Source organism: Nomascus leucogenys, chromosome 10 (assembly GCF_006542625.1).
Source record: "Nomascus leucogenys isolate Asia chromosome 10, Asia_NLE_v1, whole genome shotgun sequence".
Lineage (NCBI taxonomy): Eukaryota > Metazoa > Chordata > Mammalia > Primates > Hylobatidae > Nomascus > Nomascus leucogenys.
The window spans coordinates 44,466,299-44,479,810 of NC_044390.1; the positions used below are offsets into that span (position 1 = coordinate 44,466,299).

A 13,512-nucleotide genomic window follows, 5' to 3' on the forward strand; every position below is an offset into this window, starting at 1 on the left:
CGAAAAATAAAAATGAAGACTATACAGATGCCTACTATATAATTTATTAAACACATGGCAGGGCGTGGTGGCTCACGCTTGTAATCCCAGCACTTTGGGAGGCAGAGACTGGTGAACACCTGGGTCAGGAGTTCGAGAACAGCCTGACCAACATGGCAAAACCTTGTCTCTACTAAAAATACAAAAATTAGCTGGGCGTGGTGGTGTGCACCTGTAATCCCAGCTACTCTACTCAGGAGGCTGAGGCAGGAGACTCGCTTGAACTCGGGAGGCAAAGGTTGCAGTGAGCCAAGACTACACTATTGTACCCCAGCCTGGGCGACAGAGTGAGACTCCATGTCAACAACAACAACAACAAAAAACAAAACTACCAAACAAAAATAACTTAAAATGCATCCACTGGCTCCTGTACCTGCCAGGACTAACCATATCGTATCCTTGAAGGCAAGCTCCGGAAGTCACGTCCTTTGGTTCTAGTTCCCATCCAGATTCTTCACGGCAGCCAGTGCCTCCCCTTTTCCTCTGCCTACCTCATACCCCGCAGCCCCAGCAGTTGACTCTACTGCAGAAGACTGGAAGCTACTTAGCACTGATGACGTGCCAGGCACCATAAGGGCAGAACACCAAGTAAGAAAACGGGCTTTTACTAGCTGGGCGTGGTGGCTCATGCCTGTAATCCCAGCACTTTGGGAGGCTGAGGCGGGTGGATCACGAGGTCAAGAGATCGAGACCATCCTGGCCAAGATGGTGAAACCCCATCTCCACTAAAAATACAAAAATTAGCCGGGCGTGGTGGCGCCTGCCTGTAATCCCAGCTACTCGGGAGGCTGAGGCAGGAGAACCGCATGAACCCAGGAGGCGGAGGTTGCAGTGAGCCAAAATCGTGCCACTGCACTCCAGCCTGGGCGACAGAGCAAGACTCCATCTCAAAAAAAAGAAAGCGGGAGGTGTGCCTTTTACTTTTTGTTTACAATAACGGGCAGTAAAAAAGTAGGTTGCATTGAAAGGACAATTTAGAGTTAGTGTTTGGGCTCTGAAGATAGGCAGATTAAACAGAATACGTAGGTCGGGTATTGGGGCTCATGTCTATAATCCCAGCACTTTGGGAGGCCCAGGTGGGTGGCTTGCTTGAGGCCAAGAGTTCAAGAACAGCCTGGACAACAAAGTGAGACTCTGTCTCTACAAAAAATGAAAAAATTAGCTGGCACCACTTGGGAGGCTGAGGTTGGTGGATCGCTTGAGCCTAGGAGTTCAAGGTTGCAGTGACCTTGATTGCACCACTGCACTCCAGCCTGAGTGACAGAGTGAGAACCTGTCTCAAAAAACAGGTACAAATAGGCCGGGCACGGTGGCTCATGCCTGTAATCCCTGCACTTTGGGAGGCCAAGGCAGGTGGATCACGAGGTCAGGAGATGGAGACCATCCTGGCTAATACTGTGAAACCCCGTCTCTACTAAAAAATACAAAAAATTAGCCGGGTCTGGCGGCGGGCGCCTGTAGTCCCAGCTACTCGGGAGGCTGAAGCAGGAGAATGGCGCGAACCTGGGAGGTGGAGCTTGCAGGGAGCCGAGATCGCGCCACTGCACTCCAGCCTGGGCGACACAGTGAGACTCTTGTCTCAAAAAAAAAAAAAAAAAAAAGTATGAATAAATACAGTATGTATTAAAATGCCCCCAAATAGTTCCAAGCACGTAACAGACATTCAATAAAGGGTATTTTTAAAAATCTTGAATACTTTCAATTTCCCAGCAAGGGAAATATAATACAATTAAGACAATAGAAAAATAACTTAAAATTTTAAAAATATGCTGAGAAAGAATACTAGATATATCTTTTATAAGACTATATGAAACCAGTATCTTTTCCTTCAACTTTCCAGTTGCTATTTCAGGGTTCCCACTTTTCATATACAAACAATACAACAAACATTTAAAAAATCATTTCAAATGCACAAATTCAGTGTATAACTTGTCTATTACATAAGCAATACTGTTACTCTCTGAATAATTACAACTACTTCAAAGTATTCAAAAATAAAATCAAAGTATTTTCATTAAACACTAATCTACCAATTTTGATGAGAAAAAGTCATAACCCCAAAACAGGAAAGGAAAACAGATTTACTCTTCTCAAATAATTCCCCAATATAGAAATGGTATAAATTATAGGAGATTTATAAAGGAATATACACTCCAAAAATGAGCTTTTCTTCAGCCAAATAAGGTCTTTGTTCAGTGCTATTTATAATTTCTAATTGTTTATTGACAGAAAATATGTACATATTTAAAAATTAAATCAGAGTAATTAAAAAAAAATTTAGTTCCTGAGTTGTACTACCCCATTTCAAGTGTTCAATAGCCACATGTGGCCACTGTACTAGGCAGTGCATACACTGAACACTTCCTTCATTATAGTCCTATTGGACAATGCTGATCTAGAGAATCTAAGCAAAACACGAAACCAAATGCCTATGCAGAGGTATTAACAGGTTTGAGAAATGGTTCTAACATTGGAGGATTCTTCTTGTGATATAGGAGACAACCCAAAATGTGTGCTATGGACTACTGCTTGAACAAAGAGGAAAAAAAATGGAGTAAGACTCTGAGCTCGATTGTAAGTTTCAGAGGACAAGGGTGGTGGGTGGGGAAAAGCGCCTGTTTTATAGCTTCCCAGATGGTATGTGAGGCACAGACAGAAACTGGCCCAGGTTCTCTTTCCTTTCTCATTTTACACACTCTTGAAACAATCTCACCCACACATCTACAAGATGGTAATATGAAAATGTCCATTTCCAACACAGACGGAACTCCTGCCTTCAGCCCCGTAAGTCTAGCTTCCTTTACTCCATATTTCTATGTGGACTGCTTTAAAAGTGCCTCACAACATAGTCCAACCTGAGCTTGTTTTTCCCTGCCTTGCCTCCTGTGCAAGAAAGAATTTGGCTGACCTCTGTCCCTAGTTACGGAGAGGTAACCTTGTATTAGTCCATTCCTCATGCTTCTGATAAAGACATACCCGAGACTGGGTAATTTAAGAAGGAAAGAGGTTTAATGGAGTCATAGTTCCACATGGCTGGAGAGGTCTCACAATCATGGCAGAAAGTGAATGAGGAGCAGTCAAGTCTTACATGGTGGCAGGCAGACAGTGTGTGAGGGGGAACTCCCCTCTATAAAACCATCAGATCTGACCAGGCGCGGTAGCTCACACCTGTAATCCCAGCACTTTGGGAGGCCAAGGCGGGCAGATCACAAGGTCAGGAGTTCAAGATCAGCCTGACCAACATGGTGAAACCCCATCTCTACTAAAAATACAAAAATTAGCCAGGCGTGGTGGCACGCACCTGTAATCTCAGCTACTCAGGTGGCTGAGGCAGGAGAATTGCTTGAACCCAGGAGGCAGAGGCTGCAGTGAGCCAAGATCGTGCCACTGCACTCCAGTCTGGATGACAGAGCAAGACTCCGTCTCAAAAAAAATTAAAATAAATAAAGCCATCAGATCTCGTGACACTATCATGAGAACAGCACAGGAAAGGCCTGCCCCCATGATTCAATTACCTCCCACTGGGTCCCTCCCACAACATGTGGGAATTATGGGAACTACAATTAAAGATGAGATTTGGGTGGGGGACACAGCCAAACCGTATCAAAATTCTACCCTCTAGGAATAAAGAATCTGGCTGCTCTTTGTCCCCAGTTCCTGGGAGATAGCCTCTAAATCCTTGGAACTTCTAAGTGATGAGAGTGTCTTTGTTATTCATGGTAGGTTCTTCAGACCTCATCTGAAAGCCTGTGCTAGCAGGTGACAGGGTGAGCTCCTAATTTGTGCTAAGGAGATGACTCAGGATTGGGGCTGGCTATGCCAGAACACTCAACCATGTGGCCCGAGAGTCAGGGCTTTGAGCCATATGCTAGCAGCCCAACCTCTAAGGAGCAGAAAAGGGCTGGAGATTTGAGTCCAGCCTTGTGGGCAATAATCCAATCAATCATGCCTACATAACGAAACCTCAATAAAAACTAGACACCAGTACTCAGAAGAGCTTCTTTGGTTGGCTCCACATAGTGTAACACACTGATGTGCCAGGAGGGTAATGGGCCTGACTCCATGGGGAAAAGATAATGAAAGCTTCCAATGGGACCCTCGAAGACTTGGCTGCATGTGTCACTCCCTTTGGCTGGTTCTGATTTGTAATCTTTTGCTATAATAAATCTGTAGTCATAATATAGCACTTCCCTGAATTCTGTGAGTTGTTCTAGTGAATTATTGAACCTGAGCGGGTGGTAGGAACCTCAGAATTTGTAGCCAGCTGGTCAGAAGTGAGGGTTGCCTGGGGGGGCCCCAAACTTGCCACTGGTGTGTGAAACAAAGGCATTTTTATAGAGAGCTGTGCCCCATCCTGTGGGGTCTGGCCTAACGGTGGGTAGCTGGTGTCAGAACTCACTGATCCTCCAGCTCTGCTCCTCCTGGTGCTCGTTGTCACAGTAAATGGCATGTCCATCCATCCACCCCGCTGCTAAGGAGACCAAGCAGCTTGGACCGACAGCCTCTCAACTGTTCCCTCTCAACAGACTTCCAAACAATGAATCAAGACATCCTTCCAAGTCCACTTCCTAAAAAGCTCTGACTCTGTTTACGTCTCTGCAACTCTTATGCAGCCTCAAAGCCCTAAGGGATCTGTTCTCCTCCTCTCTTCTACCTTCTCATCGCTCATAAAACTCTGGCCACATGCACCTTCTCTCTGATCCTGGATTTGCCAAGTTCATTCCTACCTTAGAGACTTTTGGCTTGCTGTTTCCTCTGCCTAGAATGTTCTCACACATCTTAGCTTGGCTGGTTCCTTCTATAATATCATGTAGGTTTTGGTTTACATGTCCTCAAAGTGGTCTGCTTTACTTCCCAATTCCAAGTAGCCGCCTAGTGACTATCTCATCATCCTGTGTGACTTTCACCACAGGACTCATTTTCATTTTCTTTCTGATTTTTCCCCTTTTCATCATAATTAAGTTCTATGTCGCATTCAATGATTTATTCCCAGGGCCTACAAAAGTGTCTGGCATACAGAAGATATTCACTTACTGAATATCTGAATGCGATATTTAAATATTACTGAATCCACTGAATTGGATTATCTTAGCAGTTTCCTGACTTTAGTTTTGCTCTCCTCAAATCCATTTTCCACATCACAGCCTGAGGCAACTTTCTGAAACACCAATATGATGACATTGCTGCCTCAATAAAAATAGGGCTCACTACTATAATACATTCAAAGAGAGTTCTATCTTTGAGACAGAGAAGACAGACCCTTTATTATCTGGCCTCTGTTTACCATTCCCAGTACATCCCTTCTCCCCTTCTACTCTCTAGCCAGGCTGAACTACTGCCAACGCTTCACACACCAGGCTCTCTTGCCTCTTGAATTTCCTGCACTTGTCCCTCTCCTAGGACACCCATCTTTCCTCCCCAGCTTGCCTGGTTAACTCTTACTCGTCCTTCAGGTCTACTTCACCATCATTTCCTCTAGAAAAGCCTCCCTGATCTTCCAAAATGAGGTTAGGCTTCCACTCCTATGTGCTCCCACAGTGCTCTCTATCTCATCCCATCCTAGCACTGAGTTTGGATGTCCTGTAATTGTCTGGATACTCACCTGTATCCTTCTCAAGAGTGTAAGTTCCTTGGGGGCATGGCCTTATCTTATTCAGTGATACTGCTACCACTAAGCAGTCCCTGCTGGCATACTGTAGGTGCTTAATATATATTTACTCAATTCACTTACTATACTGGAAAATCTGCTGGTAAATTCAGAAATCTTTGTTATTCCTTCCATGTTCTCTGCAGTGTTTAACTCAATGTTACCCACAGAACAGGTGCTCAGTAAATACTAGGTAAAACTAGAACTTCCTTAACCCAGTCAAAGTAAAGACAGAAAAACCAAGCGTGTTCAAGTTTCTTGATGATGGGGTATATTTATTTAAGGAAACTAGCAAGGCTGGTTACAAGTTTTAAATTAAAGAGCTACACTTAATAGTTTATAATTAAGTTATATGATCTCTTTCAACATGTCTCCTTGCTATACTGTTGTTAGCATTCAATTTGAGCTATCTGCTCACACAGGGATATTTCGGCCTTTTTTCAAAATACTTATGTTAATATATATGCACTACATGGTTTAATTATAGGGAATCGCTTTATAAGCACTCCTTTTTTTGAGACAAAATCTTGCTCTGTCACACAGGCTGGAGTGCAGTGGCATGATCTCAGCTCACTGCAACCTCTGCCTCCTGGGTTCAAGCAATTCTCCTGCCTCAGCCTCCTGAGTAGCTGGAAATACAGGCATGTGCCACCATGCCTGGCTAATTTCTTTTGTTTTTTTTGTTTTTTTTTTTTTTTTGAGACAGAGTCTCGTTCTGTCGCCCAGGCTGGAGTGCAGTGGAGCAATCTCGGCTCACTGCAAGCTCCACCTCCTGGATTCACGCCATTCTCTTGCCTCAGCCTCCCGAGTAGCTGGGACTACAGGTGCCCGCCACCACGCCCAGCTAATTTTTTTGTATTTTTAGTAGAGACGGGGTTTCACCGTGTTAGCCAGAATGGTCTCAATTTCCTAACCTCGTGATCTGCCCGCCTCAGCCTCCCAAAGTGCAGGGATTAAAGGCGTGAGCCACCGTGCCTGGCCCTCTTCTTTTGTATTTTTAGTAGAGATGGGGTTTCAACATGTTGGCCAGGCTGGTCTCAAACTCCTGACCTCAAGTGATCCACCACGCCCTGCCAGCACTCCATTTTAAAGACATAGGCAGGGCATAGTGGCTCACACCTGTAATCCCAACATTTTGGGAGGCCGACGCAGGAGGATTGCTTGAGTCCGGGAGTTTGAGAACAGCCTGGGCAACATAGTAGGTCCATCTCTATAAAAAATTAAATAATTAGCTGGGAATAGTGATGTGTACCTGTGGTCCCAGCTACCTGGGAGGCTAAGGTGAGAGTAATGCTTCAATTCAGCCCAAGAGGTTGGGGCTGCAGCGAGCTGTGATTGTGCCACTGCGCTCCAGCCTGGGTGACAGAGACTCTGTCCGCCCCCGCTCCTCCCAAAAAAAAGATATATAAACGAGTAAAATTCTTCTGACAAGAAGAACTACCTACTGTCACTGAAAGATAAGAATTATTCTTCTTTGGTACTATGACAATTTGTATAAAGATACATATACTGTACCCATAAAGTAACACAGCAAGTTTTAAAAATAAACACACTAGAGGTTATTCTTATAAATTAGATTTGTCATCAAAGTAATCTCCTTTGGAGGCTCATTCCAGTAACAGAATCAAAGCTCAAAATGTTTTGGAAAACTTTCTTTGGAAAATGTCTTTAGATCCTACATCAGTCACTTCTTTTGAACATTCTTACAGATACACATCTTTGGCTTTGAAGGTGTTTGTTTACCTTTACAAGCAACTAGTCATTAGACACCACAGTTTAGGTTAAGGATCATGACATATTAGATTAAAATGTAAGGTATATTTGGATGCAAATTTCCACGTGTAAGTTATATACGAGTTCTGAAAACAATGCCAAGAGGAGTTCTAGAAATGTTGAAAAAGAGAGAGAAAGAAAACCAGGAAACGTGTTTAAAGAGTCACAGACCACCCCCTCAACTTTTTTTTTTTTTTTTTTTGAGAAGGACTATCGCTCTGTTGCCCAGGCTGGAGTGCAGTGGTGCGATCTCGGCTCACTGCAACCTCTTCCTCCCGAGTTCAAGTGATTCTTGTGCCTCAGCCTCCCGAGTAGCTGAGATTACAGGTGCGTGTCACCATGCCCGGCTAATTTTTGTATTTTTAGTAGAGATAGGGTTCCACCATGTTGGCCAGGCTGGTCTTAAACTCCTGACTTCAAGTGATCCGCCCGCCTTGGCCTCCCAAAGTGCTGGGATTACAGGCGTGACGCCCGGCTGACCCTCCTGAAAATCTGATTAAAATTACAGTTCCTTTCCCTGGAAACATCATGGCTTCCCCATCGCCCTATGCCCTGCAAAACCACTTGCACAGAGTATTAGATAGTCGTGAACGTGCTGAGGACCCTCTGTGGAGCCACATTTAGACCCCATGATTTAAAGCAGTGGCTTTTTTATTTCCTTTTCTGTTTTTTTTTTTTTTTTTCCTGTTGTAGCCAACAAGAAAAAAAAGAAAAGGAAGTATCTTGTTTACTGTGACCCAGTTTGTGCATACACATATACATATAATTAAAAGTTTCACAAAACAATCCTCAACCCTACTAGATGATAGTATTCTCCTTTTTGATTTCATTAAGAAAAATGTTACTCATGACCTACTGCACTAATTTCACAATCTATAACTTGAAAAATACTAATTTAGAATAACTGCTAAATAAATGGAATAAGTTAATGAAAAAGAAAAAACCTATTTGATTATAAAAATTCTGGGCTGGGTACTGTGGCTCATTCTCTTATTTTGGAACACCAAGGCAGTAAGATCGCTTGAGCCCAGGAGTTCGAGATCAGCATGGGCAACAAAGTGAGACCCTGTCTCTACAAAAAAATCAAAAAATTAGCTTGGCAAGGTGGTGCATGCCTGTGGTCCCAGTGACACAGGAAGCTTAGGCAGGATACTCACTTGAGCCCAGGAGGTTAAGGCTGCAGTGACCCATGTTTGCACCACTGCATTCTAGCCTGGGTGACAGAGCAATACCCTATCTCAAAAAATTAAAATGAAAAATAAAGATGCTGGCTGGGGGCGGTGGCTCACGCCTGTAATCCCAGCACTTTGGGAGGCTGAGGCAGGCGGATCACAAAGTCAGGAGTTCGAGACCATCCTGGTCAATATGCTGAAACCCCGTTTCTAGTAAAAATACAAAAATTAGCTGGGTGTGGTGGCACGCACCTATAGTCCCAGCTACTTGGGAGGCTAAGCCACAGGAATCGCCTGAACCTGCGAGGCAGAGGTTGCAGTGAGCCAAGATTGCGCCACTGCACTCCAGCCTGGGTGACAGAGTGAGACTCCATCTCAAAAATAAATAAATACATAAATAAAAATTTTTAAAAAGATTCTAATTCTAATATGCTATTTTAAAATAATAAACACAAAAGTTTTTTCACTCTATAGTCCAACCTTTCTAGAGATTGGATTCTTTATGGCAAAACTGTGTTGCCTTGGTCATTCATCCACATGGCTTACTACTGGAGACCTCACTGAGTGAATCATACAATGGTCAAAGAAACTCCATACCTTAATATTAGAAAACCATAAATCATTTTCATGTAACGTGGCAAGGTAGACAGATGTAAGAAGTCCAATGCAAAGGGCAATGGTTCCACCAATTGTCAATGACACAATCTTCCATAATCTTCTACTGGTACAACCTTTTGGAAAAATGGAACAGATAAATAACTAAGTCAGTAAAAAAATCAGAATGTAATAGTTCTACTTCAGATTATCAAGTAAGCTAAGTCTAGCTGCCTGTCACTGGGAAAGCTTTTCCTGTCTCCAGTGGAGGGTCCTTTCTGATTCCACAGACCTGTTTTCATTCTATTATAACTTTTATCCCATATCTAACTGTCCATGTGTCCGTTCTGCCAACTACAATGTGAGCTTCTTGAAGACAAATACATTATCTTATTCATGTTTAATACTGAGGGCCTCTGTCCGGCACAGTTTAACTACCATAATTTAACTATGAAGTCTGTTAAATGGATGACTAAATGTGTTACGTGTCTAGGACGTAATCGATCTTTTAGATAATCTAGGTACAATTGGTGGCTTATTCTTTAAAAGCTATTTTAAAAACTTGATTACCTCAAAAAAAAATTTTGTTTTTTGAGACAGGATCTTGCTCTGTTGCCCAAGATGGAATGCAGTAGTGCAATCTCGGTTCACTGCAACCTCTGCCTCCTAGGTTCAAGCAATTCTCCCACCTCAGCCTCCTGAGTAGCTGGGACTACAGGCATATGCCACCATGCCTAGCTAATTTTTGTATTTTTAGTAGATACAGGGTTTCACCATGTTGGCCAGGCTGGTCTTGAACTCCTGACCTCAAGTGATCCACCTGCCTCAGTCTCCCAAAGTGCTGGGATTATAGGCATGAGCCACTGCGCCTGGCCGATTACCTAAAACTTTTTTTTTTAAACTCACAGGTTTTGCAGGAATGCTCTGGGGGGAAAACCCCACAGAATAAATAATCCAACATAACTCAAGTTAAAGGACATATAAACTAGGCAAAATATGGATAGCACATATAAGAAAGCTTCAATACCCTTAACACAAGATGAATACTTTCAGGACAATTTATTTTATTTCAGGACAATTTATTGTCCTGTCAAGATGAATACTGCAGTAGGAAAAAGATTAAGGACATGAACAGGCAATGTACAATAGAAAAAAGTGGCCAATAATAATAACAGACTGAAGATGTTTAAATTCATTAATGTTAAAGAAATGCAAATCAAAACTGTGAGTTATACTTTTAAAAATCTTGGCCCATTTGACAGCTTTTGAAATGCTAATACTCTGTTTTGGTAAGGGTATAAAAAATAGACATCTTCAAACACTGCTGCTAGAAGAATAAATTGGTGCCTCTCTGGAATGCAACATGGCAGCAGTGAGTAAAAGCCACCAAATGAGCATCCCATTTGGCCAGTAATTCCAAATCTAGGCATGTACCGGGCTATGGTTTGACTATTTGGCCCCTCCAAATCTCATGATGAAATGTGATTCCCAATATTGGAGGTGGGGCCTAATGGGAGGTGGTGTGGTGATGGAACCAGAGCCCTCATAAACGGCTTGGTGAGATTCTAGCAGTACTGAGTTTTCATTCTGTTAGTCCTAAGGGAGCTGGTTGGTTAAAAAAGAGCCTGACATCCTGTGTTCCCCGGAAATTGCTTCTACTCTGGTCATGTGATCTCTAAACACTGGCTCCCCTAAGCCTTCCGCCACGATTGGAAGCTTCCTGAGGTCTCACTAGAGGCAGATGCTGGTGCCAGGCTTCTCATATAGTCTGCAGAACCCTGAGGCAAAGAAACCTCTTTTCTTTATAAATCACCTAGCCTCAAGATTCCTTTATAGCAACGGAAATGGACTAAGACATGCCCCAAGGAAAAGAAAGTTTTAAACAAACATATGGCCACAAGGAAATTGATCACAGTTCTGTCTATATTAGCAAATGGTAAGAAAACCTTTTACTTCTACAGTGGCAGCTATAAAAATACTTTACATAGATGATATTTCAAAAATACATTAACTGGCTTATGACATGTTCATAACATAATAAGAGAAAAATAGCAAGCTACAAAACAGCACGTGGATCCCAATTTTGCAAAACTGTATACGAATGCTTATGGGTATACATGTGCAGAATATGACATTAAAACAGCAAGACAGTGCCATTGGTGTTAGTTTCAGGATGGGAGTATATTTTTCTTTCTTTGCATTGTTTAAGGTGTTCAGAAAGTACTATTATCAAAAACGCGTTAATTACTTGCTAATGGCTGAGCCAGGTGGCATGACCTCCCATTACAGATTACTTTTGTTAAACTGTTTCCCTGAATTGCTTTACTAGCCTGGCTGGTAAGAATTAACAAGGCTGTAAATAATGTAAATTCTGTCAGATATCCAAAATGGTTAATGGGTATGAAGATTTTCATGTTAACTTTTAAAATCCTGACTATGCTTTAGTTACAAAAGCTACTCAGGAAGCAAGAAGTTGGTAATTAATGCTATTTGATGCATCATTTAGCAAGTCATTATACAAACAACTGACCAAGTTCTGATTACTTTTCCCACCAATAAAAAAAAAAAAAAGCAAAAGAAAACTTCAGGAATTTGACTAATTATAAAGAATTTTAAAAAAATGTTGATCCACCTTTCACTACCTTAATGGAAACACCCAAGGTAAGGTTGCCTGGTGTAAACAGTATGCATGACCAGAAAAATTAGAGACAGACTAAAATCTGGGGTGTGGGTGGGGGACCATTACTCTAGAGAGTCAAAGGATGAGATCGGAAGAACCGTAAGTTAATGAACAGACAGCTGACAAACACTTCTAATCAAAGCTCTTTCATCTTTTGTCAAATCATAACTGTAAAATCAATCGAATCAAATTGCAATTAGAATATCAGGGTACTAGAACAAGTTTCAATTGTTAGGTCCCACCAAATTTTTATCTATTGGAGAGTGACATTTTAATATGCAGAAATAAAAGCAATCCAAATTGCTGCTTTAGTTTAAATCACCTACCAGATGGCAATTTATTTTCCAACTTCACATTTTCTTCTTGGGCTGGAAAGTCTTCAGAAACTTCTGTGGCTCTTATTTCTCTTCTTTGCCGGATGGACATCATGATGTCAGACTTACATGCATTGTTCTCCCAATCACTCCTAGATAGCAATAAACAGGCCATCAACGTCAGTGCCTTCTCCCCAACACACCCCGTGCTCATCCATGCTGAAATGCCTTTACTTATGTCATTTTCCCTCTATTAGCATGCCCTCCCATCTTTTTCTTTTCTTCCCAAGACAGGGTTTCACTGTCACTCAGGCTGGAGTGCAGCGGCACCATCACGGCTCACTGTAGCCTCTACTTTCACAGGCTCAGGTGATACTCCCATCTCAGTCTCCCAAGTATCTGGACTACAGGCATGTGCTACCACACCTGGCTAATTATTTTTTGTAAAGATGGGGTCTCCCTATCTTGCCCAGGCTGGTACTGAACTCCTGGCCTCATGCGATCCTCCCCGCCTTGGCCTCCCAAAGTGCTAGGATTACATGCATGAGCCATCGTGCCCAGCCTGCCATCGATCTTGCCATCTAAATCGTTGCTGGCCTTCAAAGGTACACTCAAAACACAATTCAAATATTTATTTAACTCAGTCATATTTATTCATGAAGCATGTGCTCTACAGCAGGCCCTGCCAGGAGTCAGGAATACAGGTGAGCGACACAAACGAGTCACTGCTTTTCTTCCAGAACATCTTGGGACATTCCAGTTCCGGCTGATCTTCTCCCTCCCTGAGCCATAGCAGTTACCCTGCAATGCGTCACGTAATTATACAGTTGTATATTATTTTCTACTTCCATAGGCGGTAGTAGGTCTTCAGTACCTCCCACAGAAGTGGCCACGTGGGAGATACTCCATAGTAAATGTGTTGACAACCGGATTTTGAAGAATTAAAATATTGTTTTGTCTCAGGTACCTGAATTTTAACACCAGTGTTCTATAAAACAATTCACACTGTTAGCTTCAGGAATATGCCTCAGTGGTGATGACTGCGGGGGTGTGCCAATCAGGGCAGCTGCTATCCCAGGGAGCGTCGGTGGGAGTAACCGCGGGGAGCAGGAGCCTGGTTTGGCAGCAGCAAGTGGGAGGCGGGGGAGTGGTGGCAGTGAGTAAGCGGGTTCCAGTCCTCTAGAACATCTTGCTTCACTCCTCTGAATAATGAACAGCCTCTAATTATTTCTTAAATATGACTAGTAGCCTGACGTGATTGTTTCCACCGTTTATTAATTCCTAAGGGTAACT

General features: G+C 42.7%; 1 protein-coding gene across 3 annotated transcripts in view; it reads right to left on the bottom strand.

The window, feature by feature from the left end:
- Positions 1 to 13,512, bottom strand: part of DPY19L3 (dpy-19 like C-mannosyltransferase 3) — an 82,028-nt gene that overhangs the window by 67,101 nt on the left and 1,415 nt on the right. For all 3 annotated transcript variants that reach the window (XM_030820256.1, XM_030820255.1, XM_003275049.3), the window contains exons 2-3: positions 12,232 to 12,371; positions 9,229 to 9,362 (exon numbers count right to left, since the gene is read on the bottom strand). In XM_030820256.1, the coding sequence (XP_030676116.1) occupies positions 9,229 to 9,362; positions 12,232 to 12,334 (237 nt within the window). In that variant the 5' untranslated portion in view covers positions 12,335 to 12,371. The remainder of the gene's footprint in view (positions 1 to 9,228; positions 9,363 to 12,231; positions 12,372 to 13,512) is intronic.